The sequence below is a fragment of the Antechinus flavipes genome, chromosome 2 (genome assembly GCF_016432865.1).
Source record: "Antechinus flavipes isolate AdamAnt ecotype Samford, QLD, Australia chromosome 2, AdamAnt_v2, whole genome shotgun sequence".
Lineage (NCBI taxonomy): Eukaryota > Metazoa > Chordata > Mammalia > Dasyuromorphia > Dasyuridae > Antechinus > Antechinus flavipes.
In genome coordinates, this window is record NC_067399.1 from 560,157,195 (window position 1) to 560,169,681 (window position 12,487).

Genomic DNA, 12,487 nt, shown 5'->3' on the forward strand with positions numbered 1-12,487 from the left:
ACTAAAATAAGATTCTGGAAATAAAAAGAGAAGAAAATATCCAGGAGAAGAATGTTGTCAACAGATTTTAAAAGAGTAGAGAGGACAAAGAGGAAAAAGCAGGATGAGGATTGGATGAGTATTTAGCAGTAAAAAAAAAGATAATTATAACCATGAAGAAAATAATTTCAGGTAAATAAGTTGAAGTCAGAAAACAGATTGTTATAGATTAAAAAGTGACTTAGTGATGAGGAAATGGAGGTAACATTTTTATGTATTCTTAAATTATAATTTTGATATCTATTATATTAACTTATGTGATCATGATATTTTAAATTCTCATATCTACATGCTTTACAAAATTGTAAAGCAAAATTGAAAGCCATAATTATGTTAGATTCCTTTTAAAAAATCAAGTAATTTTTTTTTTAATTTTCTAATTGAACAGAGTCCAGTATACCAAATGAAGAACTAGGCAGCAATATATTGGTTTTTAATAAAACTAAAGTGGACTCATTCAATTACCTTACATGAGACTCTTTAATAGTCTAAGGATACTTTATTAAAATATTACCATTTTAAGTTAAGACCAAAGAATATGTTCCAAATTTAATATGTTGACTGCCCCTTAAAATTTTAGAATTTTTATTTAAAACAGACACACAAATACAAATTGCTTTTCTTAGTTTTATAGAAAGAGCATAGCTTATGATTTGGTTACTAGTTTGTCTAATTATTCTAGAGTTATTAATGCATATTTTCATCAAGAAATCTAATTTTGTTTGAATTGAATTCAACAAGATTTATTAAACATCTACTATAGGCACTATACTAGATGCTGGGAATACAAATGGAAGTCTCTACTCTGAACAATTTTATTTATATTAGACTGGAAGGAAATAACTAGTAAATTGATATATCCACACAGATATATAAAAAATAAACACAAAGCAAATTTTAATGGGAGGGGAAAAAATAACTCAAGATCTTTTGTAGAAGTCACTAAAACTGATTTTAAAGAAGCTATAACTTCCAAGAAGCAGCTGCAAATAGCCAATATATCAGTAAATTCACCAACTCAGTTTTCTACTTTTATTACACTGATCACTGGTTACACAAGCATGCAATATGACTTTTAACTTCTTTCAGGTAAGTGTTAAATTATGTCTGTTTTGTTTTACTAAGGTGCATAACTAAGCATGTCAGATCAGCGTAGAGAAATGTTCATGTCTAAGGAAGATTAGCCTGAAACTACTTAAGGAGATTTCAATTTCTCATGACTTTTGATCTTATACTATTTTAGGAAATTCACCTAGACATTTGATGATATTTTAATATTCACAATCCAGGCAAATGAATTGTGGTGGAACATGGTATCACAGTATTTGCTCTATGGGCATACTCTTGTATTGTACATATATTGATAAACTGATAAAATAAGTGGGTAAAATCTAATTATTTCATCCTTCTTATTGTGTAAATAATAAAGGCTAGGTTCCCTAGATGCTTTAGTGAAATCATTTAAGACTTTTTTCATTATTATCAGGCTTCATCAATAACTTTTATGAAATTTTATTAACTGCACAATGTAAAATTAAGCTAGAACAACGGGATCAGGGCTCTTCTAGGTAGAATAATGGGTAGAGATACATTTTCAGCATGTGGAATACTAAACTGTTTGAAAGAATAAACTGCAACAATTTTATAATTATATATTCTATAAAGTAGTATCAAGAATCTAGAGCAAGAAAACAGACCAAAACAGAAGTTTGAAATAATTATGTTACGCTTAAATGTACAGGCTTTAAATGTTCACATTCAGTACCTGGAAGTATACTAGTTAAAATATTTAACCAAAATATCACATTTCTCATTGAAAAGAAGTTGTTATTGTTGTTTTAGTTGCAAACAACAATATTATTAGACAATGAAATTTCTGTACTATAACAACTAATGTTTTGCATATGAGGATTCCTTTCACATTTAAGTTACATTGACAGATACCCTTCCATACTTTGTGATTTCCTACCTTTATAAACTCAGAATTTCCCATAGGTGTTATCTGATGTTATGAGAATCCTTATTTCATGGGTAGATAGTGAGTTAAAGTCACTCTGCAAAGTTAGTGAAAGCACTCTCTCAGAGTGATCCAGTGAGCATTTTAAAGTTAATGATGAGGTAGTGTCTGAAGTCAAAAGTGTAACCAAAACTTATCCTAATATTTAGGAACAATCTTAAAATACTGATTAGGAGACTACCGAAACAGATAGGAAATAATGAAAGCCTACAATAGGGTAAAAGATGGGTGAATAAAGAAGAAACAAATAAACAGATATAGAATTTAAATTTAAAACAATTACCATTCCTTAGACATGAGGAAAGGGGCAAATCAAGGATAATTAAAAGTTTTTTAACTTGGTTCATTGAAAAGAAAGTGATACCTTCAACAAAAAAATGGAACCTTTGAAGACAGATATTGTAGAGAAAACAGAGTAAGTATTGAGTTTTAGAATACTTATGATAAGACCAGTAGAGATAACCTTGGAGAGAGACAAGTAGGTGGATGGGGCTAGGAGTGAGGAAGACCTTGAGAGCCTGGTGAATTCATTTAACCTCTGCAGATCCAGTTTTCTCTTCAATAAAATAGAGATAATAATAACATCTACCTCACAAGAGTTAAGATATCTAAAGTGCTATGAAATTTTACAGAGTTATGCAATGAATCATTGTTAGTAGCTAGTGTTATTGTCAATCAAGTGGTGGGATAGGAAAGTGAATTACAAGAGATTTAAAAGGGAGTAAAAAGGTAAGAAAATAAAAATAATGAATATAGATAGGCAACCCTTTCTGAGACTGTGGTTGTGAAAAGGAGAAAGGAAATAGGAGGAGCTATAAAGGGAGGAAATGGCAGGTTCAAAGGAAATCTGTAGCAGAGAAGAAAATGGTGTGTAAATTAATATTGAAAGTTAGTAGAATGATTGAGAGAGAAAACTACAAGAAAAGAGAGGGGATGAAATCAAAGGTGCAGATATAGGAATCTCTTTGACAAGGAGAATCTACATAATCATCTCATTCTAAATCAAATGAAAGACTAGGGAATGACTTTTTTTTTTTTTTTTTTTTGAGATGTGGAGAGAAGAGGAAGCTCATATACTGGATGACTTCCATTTTTTCAGTATAGAGAGGAAGAGGTGGCATAGGGATTCTGAAGATAACAGAATAACTTGGAAGAACTGTTGTGGAGTGTTAGAATAGATTGAGAAAGAATAAACATACTGCCTTGCAATAGTGAGGTCCCAAATGAGATCAGGTAAAATAAATTTGTGGTGGACTCTATTAGCATAGTTGCTTGACTTAGATTATAAGTGTTCAGCAGCACATGAGAAAGAACAAAAGGGAGAAATCCCAGACTTCAGTAATGCATGACTGATATTAGGACATGGAAGTAAGGGGTTCAAGAATAGCCATTGCTTCATGTTGAGCTATTCAACCACAAGGTCCAGATTGGGAAAGGCCAGAGCAGAAAGATCAATAGTAAGTTGCTGAATTCCTTTAGAAAGGATATGACAAAGAGTCTGTGACAAGAAGTTGGATTGGGTGATAAAGACAAAGTGAATCTTAAAGGGAGAGGACAATAAAGTGGTGAAAAGTTAGTCTAGAAGTAAAGTGAAAAGAGTATACCACTATCACTGACTCACTCGACTGACACTAATAAAATATCAGGTCACTTATGCCAAGTGATAGCAAAGGCAAGGATACAGAGTAAATAGCAGAGATCATATTTCTAATAAAAACATACTCTAAATGTAGGGAGGCATACCTGATGGATAATAAGAATTATTACATCAGTGTCTTAAATAAATGAGTTATGTGTTATATCCCGCAAAGGACCTTAGAGGATGTACTTTAAATTGTTTTTTTAGTAAACACATGAAAGAAAATACTAGGTAAGTTGTAAAGTATCAGGACATTTTATGAAGGTAATAGATGTGTAGATGATTTCTGATTCCAGAAATACTAAAGGTATCAAGTATTTGGGGTGAGAAGGAAAGAGAGAAGTATTTAAGCAATCTAGAAGGTTATTTCCTTAGTACTCACTTTTTAGCAACTGGAAAGTACAGGTTAAAGGTAAAAATAAATCACCTGATTGCATATTTTAAAAATCCAAGTAAGCAATAACGTTATAAGCAAGAGGGAAATTAAGGATGCTAACTTGGGATGACCTAAGAAGATAAAGATGCAAATAAGATATGTATAAAAGAAGATATAAATGTATAAATATAAACATAAAGGAATTAATTAGAAAGATCAATAGATAAAAAAAAAAGAAAGAGACTAGATTGGAGAACTCTTTTTCCTCAAACTAACTGAATAGCATGCAAATTTCACCAAAACTCATATCCTTTTATTACATAAATCCTTTAAGGAATAACTGACAATATCCTAATTTAAAAAAAAAAAAGAAAAAGAAAAATTCAAATTAAGGTCTTTCCTCAATAGCTTACATTCCCTGATGATAATCATATTGAACATTTGGCAAGAACAGATTCTACAGGAGAGCAGATGCTCCAGCCACTCTCTTTCAGTAACATCAGGGATATTAGGACTTGGGGAAAAATTAGCAAAGTGATCAAAAACAGTATAAAAGATGTTGAGAGGTCTACCAATCCTCCCTCTTTCCTGTAAATATCAAATGGCACTTCATGTTAACAAAAGAATCATTTAAAAAATAGACTCCCCATCCAATAAATTAGTAAGGGCTTTAATAAAATGTATACCTTGGGGAAGAATATAAATATATAAATATATGTTACAGGGCCTGAAGAGGAGGAAGAATAGCTATTTATAGTCCAATTGGTCAAGAAACTAACAAGGTCAACAAATGACCAATGTAGAAGAATACATGGAATATAAAAAGACATGTATATCAAATTAATTAGGAAGAATTTAGTACCCATTCTTTCCATGTTCCTTTCCTGTTACCATGATAGGACAATAGTCATCTTTTTTCTCCTTTGAGTGCTTTCATTAAGATAAATTTAAAACTTCCTCACTAAAACAATCTGAGCTACTTCCAAATTCTAATATATCAATACGTCACTGCTATAAAAAGTCTTTTTGCTATAAAAGTCCATCGATCATTCCAATGAAATGCTGTTTCATGAATAAATACATATATGTATATGCACTCATATATCATATGAATGTATTTCTGTGTGTATTTTCTCCTAGCTCACTGCATATATCTATGTGTATCTATAGCTATTTATAGCCATCTATACACATATGTGTGTACATATGTATGTGTGCATATCTTTCCTCTGTAAAAGAGTCGGCAGAGGGGGAGAGAGGGAGGTACAGACAGAGAGAAAGAAAATAATGAAAATATTTTGGAATTGTAATATTCATCTGTGAGTATTAATCATATACAGGCACCTGAAAATATGGAAATTATCATTGTATGATGGACAATTTATAAACATTTTAACTAGTAAAAATATCAGATAAAAAGCAGGCTTTTTATATCAAGAATTCCTTAAAATATTTCCCAAGAAATAATCCTATTTCTGTTTATCTTCCCATCAAGCTTTTTAATTTAGCTAGGAAAAAAAAAAAAAAGATGACTCTAATCCATTGAATCCCATCAAAGTAGAAAGAAGCAATATTTTTCGGTGATGATAACTTACAGACAGCAAGGGGATGGCAACTTTCCCAAGGAAATCAGGGGGCTTATCTCCATCTTCATCAAATACTGTCACTTCCAAAACATCATGGATATCTTTAATAGGACTGGAACAAGAAGTACAGAGTGTGTTATATACAAACACACACAAATGAAGTCTGTTCCTTGAAGATCTTAAAAAAAATTGTTTCACTAATTAAGTCTGCATTTCCTTAGAGTATAAAACTACCATTTAATTAAATTCCAAAAATTAAATCAAACTAACTATATTCCCAAACCTTCCATCATAGGAGGTTCAGACATCCATATGAAAAATAAAAGTCAACTTTTCCTCTATGATATTCTTTTACATGTACATGAACTCAGTCTGAGTTGTGAAAGAAACAAGATTAGGGACAAGACTAAAAAGGGTGAGGGTGAGTTACTTCAAAATACAACAAAAATTGTATTTAATAATTATACTTTGGTGAAACTATTCTAAATCAACAGTTGACTGAAAGATTAAGTATCCCAGAGTTGAAACATAAGATATGAACAATTCTAGAAATTTTACTGTATTGACTTATGATCAGAAATCTACTACAGTGAAAGATTGATTAGGGTACAATTCCAAAATAAATGGCTGGGGGCACCTGGAGTTTTGCTAGTTTTAATAGCAAAGTTGAAACCACTTCTATAGCATTCTTCATGCTCTGCTATTAGCATAGTTTACATAATTTCTACTCAACCTCATTCTTTCCTTTATAAGTTTATTGTATTACCAGTCTCTTAGCAGAATGGATCCCCATTTTACTATAACACCACAAGCACTCAATTTCTTGCCAAGTGTTACAGCTTCCAATCTAAACTAGTAAATTAGAGGCTATAAAGCTTCTTAACTATTTGGGTCAGGTTTGAGAAGTATGACAAAAAAAAAAATCAAAGAGTTGGGTTTCTATGATTACCTAAAATGAAAAGAATCATCTGAAACCAATGAGAATTCATAGGTGGCATGTTTTCAGAAATTTTATGCAGTTTAAGATATTTTGAGTTCACCTCTTGTGTTAAATAGCAGTTCCTTGAACTTCAGATACATATTTTAGGTTTTCTAATCCCAAAATTATTCTAGGTAGAGAAAAGCTTAATTGTAAACTTATCTATGAAATTTGCCAACCAATCTACTTACTTTACCAACACAATTCAAAATTTATTTTCATCATTAATTCTAGACAGTAAAATTGATGTAAACTGAAATCTTTTGAGGGGGAAAAATGATGTGAACTATGTCTCCTTTAATCTGTGGGGGAAGGGTGATTCAGGGTCTCAAGCTCTCCCCTGGGAGGGGCACACCTTTCCCCAGTTAAGTAACCAACTCCCAGTTAAGTAATCTCATTCAATTGGAGATCTTGACCTGGGGCATATTGGACATCCTTTTGAGCTCCCCAGCCCCAGGCCCACATTTACCAGAATTAAACAAGGGTTTGTTAATCCACCTTTGCCAAGTTCTTAATCAGGAGCTATTTGCCCTTCTGGAATTAGCCCACTGAAGAATATATTTTCTTCTCAGTGTCAACCCACCTTTGCAATAGTCCTAATGAGTCCTTTCCCACTAAGAAAGCTGTCTTCCTAGCAAGCTATCTTCTTAGTGTAAATAAATCCCCTTTTGCCACAGACTTTGGGTTTGTGAATGCTTTTTCAAGGAATCTGCAGACATTGACCAGAGAGCATCTCTTATCCTCAATTCTCGCACCTCATCAAAATGAAAATATAAATTTTTTTAAATGAAAAAAAGATGATTTTTCTCTCAACAAAGAGAAATCCTATTGCCTTGTCTCAACCTTCACAAAGTAACAGTATTATTAATAGGTCAATTAAATTAAAGTACTCACAGCTAAAAGATTGATTAGTTTTGCTGATAATGTCACTTACTTACAATGTGAAAACTTTGTTCCATTCAGGATTGAGGTTTTTGTACACTGTATGTGTCTGAAGTCGGTCATTTCCCAATTCTAATAAGCAAAAAGGATCACTCTTTCCTGAAAAGAAAAAAAAAAAAAAACCAACATTCTTAAGAGTCAAAGAGATGACCTTATTACATTAAAGGTAAGTGGTAACTGAAACAATTATTATGCTAATATCACTTGTCAGTGCTTCAGAGGCAAAGAGTTGTAAAAGAATGTTAAACTTGGAAAGGCCTTGTTTCAAATCCTACCTCGGAGCTCCTGGGCAAGTCATTTAATCTCTGACTAAATTTCTTTATTTGTAAAATGATGAGATTGGATTCTTTGTCCTCTAAAGTGTCTTCCCACTCTAAATATGGGAACTATAACATACAAAGGTAATCCCAGTGATCTGGCAAATCCTATGTGACTTGGATGAAGGAAGAATGGAGCGTGTCCAGAAAGGAGAGCCAGGAAGCAAAACCTGGGGATAATGGTACATCACTGCACTACTTGATCTGTATTAGTAGAGGATCTTGATATGGGTGATGTATTTATTTTTATAAGAATGAATACACGCTCACAAACACAAAATTAGAAAGAACAGCAGACAGCTTTTGCTAATTGTAGGATATGGTTAGGATTTATGTGACAGTTCATTTCTGCATTTTGTTTATGGGTAAAATGAAAAGAGGATAAGTCCTTGGCTCCTCCCTAATTTTCCCTAGTTGCATCCCCTTGCCTTTTACTTGCCTTGTTAGATTGAAAACAATGAAAGTAGAACCTGAAAATAAGATAGGGGAGATGCAATTTTCCTTATATTCAAGTTGGACTCAAGTGATTATTAAGGAAAAAAATTGCTTCCACAATGAGTTCATGTAACATTTCTAAAATGTCTAATTTTGTAAGCCTATATTTGTTATAGGCACTTCACAGAATATAGAAAAATCAATTAATGAGGAGCAAGGCAATAGATGTTTTTCCAACAAATAGCTAAGGAGAACTTGGGGTCAAGGTTTAATGCTGAGTTCATTGAGTGGTCCAAACAGTCAAGTAATTCTACGTTATCTCCAATTTATTTAATAACTAAGAATTCTGAGGTATTACACATCAATAAAGTGACTGACATACATAGAAACCCCATATAAAAAAGCAGAGGAAGAGAAAGGAGACAAACAGATACAGGACTAGGGTCAATGATCAGTTGATTAGAAGATGGCAAATGGGCCATGTCTGAAAAGACTATTCAATCCAATGCTGTTTAGAATCACAATAACCAGGTTCAAACCTGGGGTTGAGATGATTAGATAACTAATCCAAGTTCTCACCTGGGTTCTCTTTCTGCAAAGGCTTTGCTTTGTTTTTCTTCCATGTGAAAAACAGCTTCCATCTTTATCAAGAGAGCAAGTCTTCCACAGTTTTGTGCCCAGGTGTACCAAACCTTAGTGATTTGCTTCTTCAACCAAAACTACATCATCCATTTAACAATTTGTCAGACCATTATGGGCGTCAGTGCTTACCCTCCAGAGGCACCAACATGACATCCGTTCAGCACTCGCTCTAGTGAAACAGACTGACATTTTTAATGAAAGCCCTGGGGTTAATCTACAGCAGGGCAAATTCTCTGGCCTGTCCTTTTGAGACAGCAATTCTCGGTTTGGTGCTGAAGCTGTGGAGCAAGAATACTTCTGGCTGTCCCAGCTAATGAGGAACAGACTTCTGCTCAGAAATTGCAAACTTTTGAAACATGTCTCTGAGGAGCATCCTGAACCAACCCTTATATTATAATTTAGTTAAAGCTTATTAAAATGCTTCATTACAGAATAAGGAAGATAGTACATCAGGAAATAAAATAAAAGGATTAACCATCACATATGTCTACTTAAACATGCTTTAAAATTTAGTCCATCTTCTATAAAAGAACTTACTAATATACTAGAAGTTTTCATCAAGAAAAACATACACACTTAATAACAGGTGAATCTCTAACAAAAATATTAGAAAGTAATAGAATGCAACATAATGAAGGAAAGGTTTACCATCAGCCTCTATAAATTTTTGAGCACTGTAACCCAATACATACATGCACCTATTTCAACATTTTTCCCTTCATCCTAAAGACATTTGAGGTAAATGTATTGATAAGACTTTAGCATCAAAGTTATTATGTCAAGATTAAATGTATTTATGGTCTATTTTCAAACTCATACCTCCAATGAACTTTACTAATATTTTCCATTTTGAAATAATTTAAAATTGTTCTTCTTTGTTCTTTCAGATGTGCCAATGTCAATTTTTATCCACATTGTACTTAATAGGATTGCGATTAATGAGACATGTTATTAATGTTATCTACAAATCTTATTAGTTACTACAAAGGATGACATTTATATCAACATTTACAAAAATCTTATCTTTATATCCTTAAGACTTTTTATTAAATGGTTGTGTCTAGAGAAGCCTAAATAACTACAATGCTCAGATAGTCAAGGGATCAGACATTTAAAATTAGAAGAGAATTTTCTATAATTAAGTACTTACTATGTGCCAGGTACTATGCTAAGCACTAAAAAATAATTCTCATATTTAATCATTACTATTATCCTGTAGGTACAATTATGATCTCCATTTTATTGAGGAAATTGAGAAAGAAGTTAAATGATCTGCCTAGCACAATACAGCCAGTCAGTCTAAGATTAGATTTGAACTCAGTTCTTCCTGACTTCAGGCACAGGATTGTATAGTCTTGCGTCTCCCAATTGCTTAAGCTGGAAGGGTAGATGAGGGTTAGATTGTTGGACAACCTTGGACAATCAGGATCACATTTTCTTAAGTGGATCCCACTGAACTATAATTAGGGTCACAAGAAAAAAAAATAACCCTCTGACAGATTCTAGCATTATGTATACATAAGATGTATAAAAACAATGCTCAGGTAATCAAGGGATCACACATTTAAAATAGAAGAGAATTTTGAAATCAGAAAAGAGTCAGGTCAGATAAGGTAAATGATTTTCCTAAGATCACACAAGTATTACATCTCAAAGGAAGAATTTGAACCAAGCTCCTCTTACTTGAGAAAGTATCTGTACTCTATGACTTCCCACAATTAAAAATATCAAACTATATAACTATATAACTATATATATATATATATATATATATATATATATAGTGTGTGTGTGTGTGTGTGTGTGTGTGTGTGTGTAAACTGTATGGCCAGGCCTGCCAAACACTTACATCCTTTTAAAAATCTTACTAGGAAATATTTACAATATTTCTTGCAACTCCAAACCTATATCAATGTTTTATATAGCTGGTACCTATATACCATATCTTCCAATGCTAGAACATGTCAGTGTTATTTTTCTCTTGTGGCCCTAATTATAGTTCAGTAGTTTCCATTCCTAATGGGATCCACTTAGGAAAATGTGATCATGGCTGCCCAAGTTATTCAAGTGATTAAAATTACTAGAGTTTTTTAAAAGCTTAACATAGTGCCTGTCACATAGTAAGCACTTAATTATTGTTTGTTCCCTTATTGCATATCCTCTTCTTCATAAACTCTATAGCCTTTTTTATTGATCTTCATACATGGTACTTCCCATTTCTATGACTTTATATGCATGCCTAGAATGCACTTCTTCACCTCTACCTCGTAGAATACTCAATTTCCTTCAATATTCGGATTACAACAACTTTTACATAAATTCTTTCTTGTTCTTCCCAACTACTAGGGACCTTTCCATTAGCTTGCATTTATCTTACATATATTTATATGTAACTATAGATCTTTATATTTTCACATATAAGTGTGCATATGTGTAGGTGAATTCACTTTTACTCAATTTCCTTAGCACCACCAAGTACATACAGTACATGGTACATAGCAGGCAGATTGTGTAATTAATAATAACTAGAATGTATATAGTGCCTTGAGGTTTGCAAAGCACTTTACCTGTCATCCTATCAGATCCTTACAAAAACCTTGTTTGACAGATACTATTATTATTCTTATTTTACAGGAGGGGTAAAGATAAGAATAAGTGATTTGCCTGGGGTCACACAACTAGTAAGTATCCTAAGAAAGATCTGAACTCAGGTCATGCTGACACCAAATCCATTGCTCCACCTAGCTGTTGCTTAAAATGACATTATTAAAATAAGTCTTATATAAGAACTACCTTAGTTTTCTGGGAAGTGATTCAGAGAGATGGGAGGCTGATGGTGGGGAGAGCAGGATAACATGCTGCTTTAGTTTTTCTAAGATGCTGCTTTAATGAATATGTGATCAAGCACTTGGGGAAGAACCAACAATAGCCTAGTATATCACTTCCAAATTCCTCAATCTAATACTATATATTCTCCAACATGTCAGCAAACCTAATTGCTGTCAGCCCCACACATGTATTTGTTTATTCTTTCCTAACTTATTTTTTTTTAATTTCACCCAATCTAAAATCAGTAGTTCCTTAAAGGCTAGTTCAAATGCTATTTGCTCTATGAAGTTTTTCTTAACTATTTAGTTCACAATGATATTTTTCCTTTAATTTCTACTGGAATGTTTTCAGTAAGAGCTGGTAACTTCTTTGCTAAAATGATAACATACTAGATACCATTCTTTCTGATGATCTTAAATTGGAATTCCTTCTAAAGTTAGTTATAGTCTTTAGTTCAATTTTTTTTATAAGTGATTTCTCCCTCCCTCCAATCCCATTTAGGTAAGAATCACCATGATGTTCACAAACAATATTAAAAGCAACCAATTGCTACTATTAAGCTTTCTAAGAATTTCAATTACAAAAATGTTTTTGAAATGAGAACGTCTTTAAGAGGAGATATATTGCTATGGATACAGCTTCAAAAGCCAACAATGGGAAGAAAAACAAGAAAATAGACTTTTTGA

General features: G+C 32.6%; 1 protein-coding gene across 2 annotated transcripts in view; it reads right to left on the reverse strand.

Annotated features, from left to right (window-relative positions):
- MCTP2 (multiple C2 and transmembrane domain containing 2) overlaps window positions 1–12,487 on the reverse strand; it is a 210,084-nt gene that overhangs the window by 95,867 nt on the left and 101,730 nt on the right. For both annotated transcript variants that reach the window (XM_051981036.1, XM_051981037.1), the window contains exons 12-13: window positions 7,575–7,677; window positions 5,667–5,769 (exon numbers count right to left, since the gene is read on the reverse strand). In XM_051981036.1, coding sequence (XP_051836996.1) covers window positions 5,667–5,769; window positions 7,575–7,677 — 206 coding nt within the window. The remainder of the gene's footprint in view (window positions 1–5,666; window positions 5,770–7,574; window positions 7,678–12,487) is intronic.